General features: G+C 35.4%; 1 protein-coding gene across 1 annotated transcript in view; it reads right to left on the bottom strand.

The window, feature by feature from the left end:
• The window catches only part of LOC117315618 (selenocysteine insertion sequence-binding protein 2-like), a gene marked incomplete at its 3' end in the record, with an annotated part of 30,732 nt that extends 21,615 nt beyond the window's left edge, over window positions 1-9,117 (bottom strand). The window contains 4 exon segments of the mRNA XM_033869888.1: window positions 4,791-5,173; window positions 5,653-5,732; window positions 6,097-6,236; window positions 8,971-9,117. Coding sequence (XP_033725779.1) covers window positions 4,791-5,173; window positions 5,653-5,732; window positions 6,097-6,236; window positions 8,971-8,976 — 609 coding nt within the window.
• Window positions 9,118-13,647: the final 4,530 nt, after the last annotated feature.

Below are 13,647 nucleotides of genomic sequence, written 5' to 3'. Positions count from 1 at the left end.
TTTTCTCTTACCCTGTTTACCCTCAGATCTATCTAATATTGCAGTTACATGTGCATCAATGAAAGACAATATTGACGTGACATGATTGTATTGTTGCTGTGCCGCCGTACAATTGTTGAGAATATGCATAGAGCATGACTTTTGGTGAAGCTTGTCTCAACCCTAATAGAAACAATAGAATATTGTATGGGCCTGTTCTATGGACAGGGAAACCTCAATCCGAGTGAAAGAGTTTGGACGGCAAGAACCAGCTTGCTGAGTGCTGGCCATCCAAACAAAGGTTGTCCATGGTACAGGGCTATGTTTGATTATTTTCCTCACATACAAGTAACAAATTGTAAGGTGCTTTTAAGTTGGGAAACCTATATCACTGCACCATCATGCACACACAATGTCCCATGAAAGGTGGGACGTAATCGATGATGTTATCAGTTTGCGACATGATAAGGCTACAGGAAATGATGATATTGCGGTATTATGTGTAGCATCATAGCCTGTGACAGCTGTCTTTCTCTATACCCCATATGCATGTGAGGTTAATTAATCCCATCCCTATCAACCACAGGATCACCTCGTGAAGTACAAGTACATATGTAAGTAAAGAAAATCTCACACCTGTGTCAAATATCAGCTATCCCATGTCTGGGTATGAGAAAAGAAAATCTCACATTGGTAAAATATCAAATATCCCTGTCCAGGGTATGAGGTAAGAAAATCTCACAGTAGTAAAATATTTACTATCACTGTCCACCTATAGTAAGAGAAAGGAAATCTCACACCAGTAAATAATGGCTATCGGTGTCCAGGGTAAGAAAATTGCTTATTTCACCCCCACTTGTGTTTTCCTAATTAGCTGACTAACAATAACAGTAGATAAATAACTGAATAAATCATTACTAGTACTAGTGTCATTGACTATTTTAAAATTACAATGAATTTTGGTATGATTTCATTGTACAGGATATGATAAAAATGTGTTTTTATAAATATACAAACTTTTCATGCCTTTTTATGTTTACCAGTATATATATATATATATTTACCTATACTTATTAATATTCTACAAGGTATTTAATATTTACATCCTGTATACGATCAGTACTAGGAAGTATAGAAGTAAAAATACATGTTAGGAAACAGCAGGTTATCAATATATCTATAAACTCAACTGAGTTATAACTTTCAAAAGACAACATTAAAACAAACAGAATTAGGAGTAAAAAAAGGCCTGGGTAAATCCTGGCAGGAATGTGTTTAAATATTGATTCTGAATTAACAACAATTTTATAGTGTGTGGTGGGCAGGATCTCGGTCAGTACAACCCTACAGGGGATTATACGTTTATGTCAACAAATACGGTTTACACCAGTCAACTTACAGCCAAAGATTAGTCAGCTTTATCAAACAAATATGAATTCAGATCTTTCCCCCAATTCAGCACAAAATCTGAATTCAGATCTTTTCCCCAATTTAGCGCAGACAAATATTATTTTAATTCTTTATATATATATATTTCAATCTTATATAATTTTATTATATCTTTTAATAATTCAGGAAATATTCCAGGTTAAATGACAATCTCAATGGTGAATAATCTTCAAAGCATTATATCAGCCATATACAAGGTCATACATTATATCTATATATTTGTTTGTTGTCACGGTGACAGAGCTCACCTCTTCCTGATAAGGAATGCATGTCTGCACTTATTCCTGTAGATCTATATATAATGATAAGGAACTCTGACCAGAAATAAACTCGGTGCAGACATACCATAATAATCAATAGGTACACATGTCTGTATCGTATTTGCAGATTTTCAGTTGTATAAATAATACAGATGACTAGATTTACAGAAATCAGAATACTGTTTCTTTTCCTGTAATTACATGTCGTTACTGGTGGCTATATATATATAGCTAACCAATGATTTCATATGCTGAAAGTGAAAGTACAAAATTACAACTGATAAAATTCTGTCCTATTTTCTTTAATTTACAAACTTCACTTAATGGGACATGATACACTCTTTATATGTTGTCTTTCAAGAAAAAGATTTCTAACTGAATGTCAGATGAACACTTTTTTACCACAGAATATGGAAGTAATTTTTACAGCAAAGCAAATTCTGGCCCAAAAATCAATTTTCATGACATTCCGTTCATTTTCCCCTGACTATCATATCCCCCTAAATCACCAAAGATATGACGGTTGTTTGCTGTCAACATTTTTCTGTGGAACCAAACCAGTATTACAAGGTGGAGTTTATGTTGTGTGTATATATATATATATATCGTTTGCAATTTACTTGTGTCTTGATAAAGGGACAGATTGCCTCGAAAATTCAACAATTTACTTGTCTGTACTGTCGTTATTACTGTTGTTATTACTACGTATACTTGACAAATTTTCTATTTCTAGTAATACACATCCAACGAACATCTGTTTGTTAGGATTCAGTACCTATATTGGATTATGCCGTCGTTATTACTTACTAGACCCTATATAATATATATATAATTATGTATAGTTATATTTAATTAAATATGCTTAAATTTTGCAAACATTCATCTTATCATCCAGTAATAAGCCTATGTCTGGCTTTAGGCTTTTTGTCTGGCAATAAGCTAGTGTTTGGCAATAAGCTAGTGTTTGTCAATAAGTCTACATATGGCAATAAATCTGTGTCTGGCAAAAAGCATGTGTATATATATATATATACATATGAGAATATGCCTGTGTATGACAATAATTCTGTAAAACAGTAATTTATAAGTCTGCTTCTGGCAATAAGTTTGTAACAACAAGTTTGTATGATAATGAATATGTTTCCGTCAATAAGTCTGTAAAGCCATAAGTCTGTTACTGGCAATAAGTCTGTATAGCCATAAGTCTGTTACTGGCAATAAGTCTGTATAGCCATAAGTCTGCTCCTGGCAATAAGTCTGTATAGCCATAAGTCTGTTACTGGCAATAAGTCTATAACAATAAGTCTGTTTTCTGGCAATAAGTCTGTTTTGGCAATAAGTATGTGTTTGGTAATAAGTATGTGTTTGGCAATAATGTACATGTATGACGATAAGCATGTATATATTATGAAAATAAACACGTGCCTGATAATAAGCTCACATCAGACCTTGCTGGATAATATATGCCCAACCCTTAAACTATCTTTTTCAATTCAAGAGGAAATCCAAATAATTTTGAGGATGAAATTGAAAAAAACAAATATTGAGAATTTTTAATTACTTTTGAGAAGGAAATTGTTTATTGGACTAAATTTAAATAACCAGAAAAAGCTCATTAAAATTTATTATATACATGTACCTACATGTATATGTGGGCTCCACTCCCAATTCCTAAATTTACAGTGTTTACAGAAAATGAACATGATAATGACAGAGAATTTAAATCAAAATTTTGGATAGGGAAGCAGAAATCAAATGAAAAAACATTTATATATATATATAAACTTATTAGAGTGACGTTAATTTAAATCCTCGAATTCTAGGTCATTCACAGCTAGGCCCAGCAACAAGGTAGAACATATTGATTATTAGCTATCTGATCAAGTGTGCTGTGTTGTGGCACTATTTTGTACAAACACGAGTGTAATATTACTATGTCTAGACTCAAAATCACAACACAGGTAATATATTTTTGGTAATAAATCCAGCATTCAGGCTGCAGGTGAAAATTCCAAAATGACGACCACATACAAATGTACACTAGAGTATTTGTAGGTATATATCTGTGTATACTTATATATATTAGTCCATCCCATAGCTATGTACACTAAGATATACATGCCAATGGTGACAATTTTTCAGATAATCAGTACTACAGTGTACAGATGATTACATTACATGATATTATTATGAGTACATACTGTATTCCCACAACAATGAAGAATGTATATAAAGGATTATTTCGAAGATAAAATGCACATGTATATACTGTATACCAAATCTAGGAAACCACCTTTAACTATAATATTTATTCTAAAATTTATTCTGTTTGATGTATACATACAGTAAAGTACTAATTGAAAGCCTTCCATGGCCAGTACCTCTGTAAGGACTTGTGAACAAGAAAAATCATGGGCCATAACTCTGTATATAAAAACATTCCATGGCCAATGCCTCTGTTCAGACTTGTGAACAAGATAAATCATGGGCCATAACTCTGTATATAAAAGCATTCCATGGCCAATTCCTCTGTTCAGACTTGTGAACAAGAATAAACAAAGGGCTATAACTCTGTGTATATACAAAGGTATGTGTAAGTAAGGCATTTCCATCTCCATAGTTACATAAGACTGAGCAAGGCTGTTGTAGGTGACATGGTAACATTTGTCTTAATAGAATCAGGGATTGGCAATGTCAAGTCTATTTATGGGACATTTACAACTGTCTTAAATATTCTTATGGGCCATTTCCCCTTTGTATATATATATATGTAAGACTTTTTTATGGGCCATTAAGAATTGGTATGCAATTATGGCCGACGGCCTCTGGTACGTATCCTTCCCAAATCCTGCAAATTGATGAATGCCAAAAAAGGGCTATAACTCTTTTTACACAGGGAAATATGAAGCAAAATCTCAGTATGCAATAGTTTACCATAAAAGAGATGTTGACAAACATTTCACAAAGAGACATATGTATATTTGTAGTGGGAATATGACCTGATATGGTAAATATGTTAAAAGTTATTTATATAAATACACCATAAACTATTGAAAACAAAGGAAGGGAATCAATCTAAACGTCATGTGATGAAATTTTTACCTGCAATTGTTTGCTTTTATCTCCTTTCTTCTTTCCTTCATGTCTCTGTTCGAAGTTTGCAGCACCATCTTTCTCTCCAACCTTTCTTACATTGTTTTCATTCACATTCTTTTTTTGACTAGAATTGTCCTTTCTTGGCTGTCTCTTCCATGCTGTGGACTCCCCTTGATTTTGACGGCTGTTCTGGGATTCAGACGTCCCCCCATCAAACGGCATTCCATTTGGAAGTGTACCAGGAAACTCCATAGATGTAGCTGGGAGATTTTGGTTATAGGACAATGGGTTATTCCATCCCATTTCCACAGGTGGGGGAACACCATGGAACATAAATGGATTAGAATGATCCATATATTTATTAGCTGGCATTCTGTTTCCATGGTTACCTGAAAAAAGAACAATGTTTTAAAGCTTTTTTGTACAATTTTGAAATAGATTTAGATACACAAACCTGAAATATATGTTTTATGATTTTTCTGCTATGAACAATTTTTTTCTTCCTTTCTTTTTAGGGCCGCGATAGTTAAGTCAATGGTAAGAGTGCCTTCCACATAACCTCGGATGAAGATCTGAGGTGCATGGTTTGACGCTCCGGTTTGTGTTTCTTGGGAAGCTGATCATCAGAAACAGACTGAACTGTGCTGATTTTTTGACTCCTTTGACTTTGAAAGTAGATCAACGTCATTTATTTGACCTAATTCTATAGCATATTATAATTATCCCTGCATGCAAATTATGACTCAATATCATGATCCAGGGTCTATGATAATGAGAAAAAATGATTGAATGGAAAATTTGAAACCCTATAGATGGCCACACGGACACTGCACTACAGCTTCATGCCCAATAAAGCATTCTTTTTTACCTCCAGACATTCTGTGTTTTCTGCTACCATGGAAACCATGATAGTGCCTTGGAGGTCTGGAGCTAGAGACCCATGGCATTCTGAAAACAACAAGCAAGAATTAAAAAATATTGACATTTGTTAAAATTTTTAAAAGTAAAAAGTTAACAGAAAATTCAAATAAATCAAAATGGTAAAATAAAATGACATCTGTGTATACGTACATGCATTGCTTTCTTGACAGAACAGTTATTGACTTAGCTTTCTAGAGCTTTTCATTTCCAGGAACATACATACGGATAGCTGTCAACCTTGTATTCACAAGACACACAAAGTAGTTGAATACATTCAACAATTTGTGGATGTTCTTTCATGTCGTAAATCCATGTTGTAATTATTGACGACAATTCTGACCTCATTAACATATTAACAACTATAGTAGAGCCAACATCTGTTAAATTTTACCTGTAGTCTGTCTGTACAAAGGGATAACAGTTAGTCATATAGGATGGGATTTGTTGGATATTCATGCGTCCCTCTGTCTGTGGACTTGCTCCCCGAGGTATGAATACCTCTGCCTCGGGGGAGAGGCCAGACATTTGGTCCTGGAAAGTAAAACAATGTCTAAGTTTTATATATAGTTCCAGCTATATGCTTACAATAACTCTCATTCTGGGAAAACGGCATACCAGTATATAGCATCAGACCATTGTACCTGGTTTGTTTTAGTTTGATGCTGGGTTATAATAATCTGCATGTTTGTTATGTCTGTTCAGTATCTTTTCATTAACAGCTGGTTTGGTTTATTTTGTTAACGTCCTATATATAGCTATTAACAGCCAGGGTCATTTAAGGACGTGTCAGGTTTCGGATGTGGAGGAAAGCCGGAATATCAGGGGAAAAAACACTGACCTACGGTCAGTACCTGGCAACTTCGCATGCCCCACGTAGGTTTCAAACTCGCAACATATATAGAGGTGGAGGGCTAGAGATGAAGTGTCAGACGCCTTAAACACTCCTTCTCAGCCAACGTGGCACCCGATAGAATATATACTGAACGTAGTAGTAACAAAATATGGATCAAAGCATCAACTGACTAACAAATCCACCAGTGTCAGAACAACTACTTTTAGTAAGACTTACGAACAGTTGTAGCAGGGATTGTTATATCCTACATGTGAACCTGCACACGACACGCTCCTGTTACAGTTAAATCTTTACCTTGAACAATTTGTGAAGTAGGTATATATACATCCACCAGTTATAATCAGTGAAGCATGAACTGTTCCGACTTGAGTTCAATAATTACATCTATTAAAACTTACTTTAATGCTCTAGTAAATGCAACCTGTTGTTATATACAAAAGGCCCATGGGCCTTAGGCCAAAATCAAATATATATATGTATTTAGGGTTTCAGGACTGACCCTACTTTTTGACCACTGACTCAAGTTATTTTATTCATTTTTTTCTCGAATTTTCCAATTTCTTTCCGGAATTTCCCGATTAGGTTAAAATTCCAGAAAACTTTAAACGAGTTCATCCCGGTGCTTGATTAAATGGCCCATGCCAGTCAAGCGCTTGTGTGACATTCATTACAAATACTACCATCGACATTTCATGTCCAACCGCCAACGTGAAGAGAATGGTAAAGGCATATAAAGGGCAAACATTTGCTTAAAATGTATGTGTTCCAATTCTGAATGGCACCCCACAAATTAAGAAAAATAAAACAAAAAAAATAAAATAAAATAACTTTCGTACCTACCGACCCTACCAAATTCTGAACTTGTAACCCTTAACAGCCTTAACAGTTATTTGACTCTAAAAGACCCTTATAAATACAATTGTAGTATACATTCTCTGCAGCGAGTATAGTGGCACTGTTGACCATGGCAGCCATCTTGCATTTTGGACCGACCCGAATAATAACATTTGATCAGGACTATCTCAGGATCATTTCAGGTAAGTTAGAGCTGAGTCACATTGATGGAATTTGAGAAGAAGTTTAAAATAGGTGTTGTTCAGGAAAACCATGATTGTGCAATCATGTTACAAAATGGCCGCCATGACTGCCATGTCAAAGTTTGTTGGCTCTCCTTCCTTAACGTCCCCCCCCCTCAATTCCCAGCTCAATGGCACCTGTGCAACTGGAGAAGTTTTAAATGTGTTTTTCAGCCATCTTGGATTTCTGACTGACCCCAAAAATAACAACACTTGGTCAGGACCATCTCAAGATCATTTCAGGCAAGATTCAGCTTAATCCCACTGTAGGAATTCGAGAAGATGTTTGAAATGTGAAAAGTTTGCGTACAGCGGACGACAAACGGACAAAGCACGTCAGATGGGTCAGATATGACCTAAATAGTAAAATATGAAACTACTATATTGCTGCATGATTTCCAAGAAGTAAACATATATATAGCTATTGATTTTGAAATTATATATGCATCAAAATTCACAACTATTTCAGTTTCTGATTCAGTTAAAATATACAATATCTGAATTTAACACAACTTTCGTGAAATTAAAGGTACACAAAAATGTGTACTGTTTTGATGCCTACATTTATAGCTTTGGCTGAGCAATATCGATCATAACACGTTATAGTTGTACCATCCCATGGCCATCAACCAGTGATACATATATCATGTGTACAAATATTCTGTACCAGAGCATCGTTGTGCCACAGCTGCCTATAGCTAATTTATATATAATTGCATTGGAAAGAGGCAATGCCTGAAATGACTTTGCAGCAATTTTTACCAAAGTCAACTTGGATACCTCAAAATCATGACTGAAGGTTTAACCTACATATCAATAGAACCCTTTTCACGATTTATCAAATCAAACTGTCAAGCTAATGATTAAAGATTTTTAGGACAACTAATGTCATGATCAGTTTATTTCATGTTTCTTTAAATTAACTAACTTTTTTTTGCATTACTAGGGTAATTTATGTTCATGTTACATGTTCAGTTATCTGATGCAGAATATTTTATGATGTTAATACATGTTACCAGCTTATAAAACTGATAAATTAAAGTAAAACTTATAATATCGCGGAACGTTAAAATGTCGGTAGCCTAATTTAGTGTCTCGGGTTACAACACGTACTGCTGTCCCTCGTTACCTCGTGTAACCAAACAATGTATAGCTGTCTGGCTGATGGATATTATAGAATAATGAATAATACTAACGTGTTCTAGGCTACATTATGAATTGCATAACAGCAAGTCGGCAACATGTTCTCAGAAAACAAACAGAACAAATCCGTAACTTGTTGAGACAAACATGGATGTTTTGTAAGATATTTATCCATCGTGTCATTATAACTTACGTTCATTTTAACACAGGTTCGGAAGAAGTTACTGGTTTGCAACCATCGTCCTTCTCATGGCATCAGAGGCTCCAATTTCACTATGTTGACGTATCTATTCCTGCAAAAAAGCATATTTCTTATCGGCCATTTTACCGGAAGTTGGATGTGTAAGGGGGCGTGACCTTACTGTACCATGTGACAAACTGTTGTAAACACAACCACGTGCTCATGGTAATGAACTATTTTTAGACGTTAATCGTGAGAAAAAAAATCGAGTTATCTATAGAAGTGTTAAGCACAAATGCATGCCATTTTTAGTTGTTTATTTTTAATATTCTAATAGAAAAAAATTAACGAATGGCCACCATAGTGTCTTTAGCTAGCTAGTAGCCATATTACTTGCCGAAGTGTTATTTAATTGATTACTTGAAAATATAAAGGGCGATGCATTTCTACAATAGCTAAGAACGAATCAATTCTAATTATTAACTGGAGTGTCGGTTATCATGCTAATCTTTTAATGGAAACAACAAGTGAATTAAACTAGTTAATTACGTTTTCTTATGTCAAAGGGAGATAACTCGTACTACCATATTGTGTGAGGGTTGTTTTTTTTTACGAAAGAAAGTCTACTTCTCCCCTCGTGTACCATTGTTTACCCCATACTATTCTTAACGCAGGAAAAAACAACCTCAATGTTTTTACAGTTTCTTCATAAGGTCCTTAGACATAGATAATGCGACCAATGAGTTGAAGAGAAATTCCAGCTACATATGTAGGTTTTACCAGGGACGAATACATATATATATGTATATATTTACATTTTGGTGGCAAAGCCACGATATAAACTAAGTAAAAAGATTTGCAGTCTATGTGAGCACACAATATGACATTTTTGTTTGCTCTGACATCTATATCGACCATAGACACCAAATAAAGATAGTCTGATCCCTAAATATGTCCCTGATCTTACCTGTATTATGTCCCTGATCTTACCTGTATTATGTCCCTGATCTTACCTGTATTTTCCCAGATATCTCCGTTTAATTATAGATCGTCTTAACATGTTGTCCTCGCTCTTATCGATTTTGAGTATTCATTATGATTTCGATTTCCGCTTTCGACATCAGCATGTTGTAGCATGCAGTTTCTGACAGAAATTACGTAATATTAGGACTTTACTTGCCCTGGGTGGTGTAGGGAAAATAATACCCTGTATCAACTTGCTTTCAACGGGATTAAGATGAAATAAACAAAGTGCAAATATGTGCTTCTTTTAGAAAATATCATTTGTATCTCCTGTTCCTATGGTGTTCCGTTAGGGCCAAATTTTCAAATCGCTCCTTCGATCTAAATGCGAAGGAGCGAAGGAGAGAAAACACGATGGCTTCGCTCCTTCGCCCTCGTGTTTTCGCTCCATCACCATTGTATTTTCACTCATTCGCCATCGTATTTTCGCTCCTTCGCGTTCGGAAGTTCAATTATTCAAACACATCATTTTCTCAAAGGGAAAGTAAAATAAAAAATAAATACTTATTATAAATATTTAAAAAAATATTTAAAAAAAAAATAAAAATGAATAAATAAATAAAATCTACATTCTCGCGGGAATATGTGGCTGATTTGCCATACTCCTAATTAGAGACTTGAAAGTGAATGCAGAGTTCAAATCGAATGGTCCCATCAGACTTATAGTAACTATGTAGAATCGAAAAGAATGTAACCTTTCCTTTCATAAAATCCGGTTATCAAAATGGCCCAGCGGAAGATTCAAAGTTTCCCTCGAGGGAATTTCAAATCCCCACCGCTAAATCAACCACCAGTTACATTAGAAAAAGCTGAGTCACCGATTGGACAACAAAATCTGACGTACCCAGACATTGCTAAGTGTTATTTCACTGATGATTTCTTAAAAAGTCTTGTTAATGGAAAATAATAAGGAATGGATGAGGAATTCCCATTTCGCCACGAAGCAAGTATTAATATTATTAGGTACTGGTTATTCTATACCTATGAATTGATTGGTTTAAGAATCCATGCAAATACGTTAACTTAATGTAGTGAAAACAAAGTAATGGACTAACTTCAATGTGTAATGTTAATCTAAGCTTAGGCCTAAAGCTTATACTATCATACGTTAGCCTAGCTACTGAAGTCTACGTAAAGGTAATGAAGTATGGTATTATTGGACATGTGGAGTATATCGGAAAGATATTGGATACATGAGTATACATTTTGTGCATGTATCTATTGGATACACGAGTATATATGTACATGTAAATACCTATTGGATACAAAAACATAACCAAGCCTCTGTTGAAGTGACATTTTTATTAGATGTCTACATATCTACACATACACCTAATTATAATACCATTTGATGTTTTTATCACAATGTTTTCCTATGGAATGGCGTTGTTTCCAAGCAAACATAGTTATATGTCTACTTTGATTGTGCACATTTGGTAAATCATACCCAAATCCCGCGAGTCTACGGTAAATTATTTGTCAAATTGTTTGTACGCAATAAGGCGATTTGATTCTAACTGGACGTTTTGTCAATATCAACATTTTATATTATAACCGCATAATTTTGAGTACCCTGTATACAGTACATACGAATTTAACTTTTCTTTTTTGTTTTCTTGGTGGGTACTCTGGACTGGCAATGATTCATTTCTACAAGACGTTGGAGCTAGATTTAGATCAAATCGTCACAAAGTTTGCGAGCAAGAAAGACAGAAAACTTGATTTTGTTTAGTTCCGAAAAGCTTTCATAATTTTTCTATCTGAATTATCTTGGTCTCTTTTTTCTGTTTTCTATGGGTTCATTTCTCACATTGGGGTTAATCTTTGGTCAATTAATCTTCATTTTCTCTTGGGCGTTTGGCGTTGATAGCACATGTATCAAGACTGACTGAGCATGCCTAAATAGAAATTTCCGTTGAACTTCCGAACGCGAAGGAGCGAAAATACGATTTCGCTCCTTCGATCCTTCATCATCGTGTTTTCGCTCCTTCGTCTCGTCTTCGTGTTTTTTGCTCCTTCGCTCCTTCGCGTTTAGGTGGAAGGAACGAATGAGCGATATTGGAAATTTGTCTCTAACGGAACACTATGTTTTCTAAAAAAACTAAAGAAAAAAGATATATTTTAGCATTTTCCTTTTTCTTTTTCATTTTTGGCGCAAAAAGGGCGCCGTATTCTTTCCTATGTACATGCGCAACTGTTTTATTTTTTTTTGGAATAAAAAAAGTCGTTCAGAAGAAACACAACTAGATATCCGAATTTCAAACGCACCACGTTTTACAGACAAGAGGTCCAGAGGGCCTGCATCGCCCAACTGAATATTTCAGTAATTATAGCAAAATACTTCAATCATGATATATTTCAAATATTTTCCTACTTTTGAACTGCCTCTCCGAACAATGACTCAAACTACAGAGGGACCAAATCCTTTCATTCTTGAACAAGGGAAAAGGATTTAAAAGTTGGGTTTTTTTTCACTTCCTATTGGCCCAATTTCTCCCGCCACAAGAATGCTTAAATCCTTTGTTTATAAGTACAGCATTAGAACTCATTTGCCCAATTGTTTTCCTCAAAATCCATTCAGTTGTTCAGGACCAGTAGCGATTTAAAAGATTCACCACTATTTCTTTTATTGAACCTAGCCCCTGTTGTCCCAAGGGAACAACATCCTCTATTTATACAACATCCGATTTTCTTTACCCAATAATGCTCCAGACCAAATTTCATCACAATTCATTCATTTGTTCAGTTCAGTACTGCTTTTAAAGGATTCACTTCATTTTCCCCTATTGGACCCGTTCCTCCGACCCCATAAGAACCACACCATCCGTTTATACACCGTTAGGTCTCCTTTGCCCAATAATGCTCCAAAACAACTTATATAAAAATCCATTCAGTCGTTCTGGACTAGGAGCGATTTAAAGGATTTACTTCGATTTCCCCTATTGGACCCCAGAGGGGCCACACCCTTCCCTGATACAACATTATATCTCCTTTAGCCAATAATAATTCCACACCAAATTTCATAAACAAGTTATTCATGACTAGTAGGTATTTAAAGGATTTATCTCAATTTCCCACAATATAACCCGCCCTTTGGCCCCAGGGAATCAACACCCTCTGTTTATATAACGTTAAATCTCCTTTGCCCAATAATGCTCCGGACCAAATTTCACCAAAATCAATTCTGGCGTTCAGGACAAGTAGGGATTTAAAGGAATGTTGACGGACGACGGACAGACGACGGACAGACGACGGACGCTGCGCCATGGCATGAGCTCACCGGTCCTTCGGGCCAGGTGAGTTAAAACCGATTGAGAAAAGAATGATCTGCGGACAAACAAAGGTTGACGCAGGGTCGGTTGGTCAATGTATAGCTTTAGCTTGCCAGTGGAGCGCCAGACTAGTAAGCCAGATGTTCCCGGGTTCGATATCTAATGGAGGCATTAGGATACTGTTCATACAATTTACAAACACCTCTTATAACAGTAGTGGGACGTATACTCCCTTAGGGGTATGACATAGTAGTTCATACATATCAATTATCTCATTGTACTTGTACATAACTCAAGCTAAGAATTTGGGACGATATCCCGCATTCCGCTGCATAAAGTTCTCTCTTGGTGAATAGTGTCTTCTGGTAATATCATAACCATTTTCAAGACCAAA

This window comes from Pecten maximus, chromosome 17 (genome assembly GCF_902652985.1).
Source record: "Pecten maximus chromosome 17, xPecMax1.1, whole genome shotgun sequence".
NCBI lineage: Eukaryota > Metazoa > Mollusca > Bivalvia > Pectinida > Pectinidae > Pecten > Pecten maximus.
Note: the sequence above shows the minus strand (reverse complement) of the source record. Positions and strands in the feature narration are given on the sequence as shown.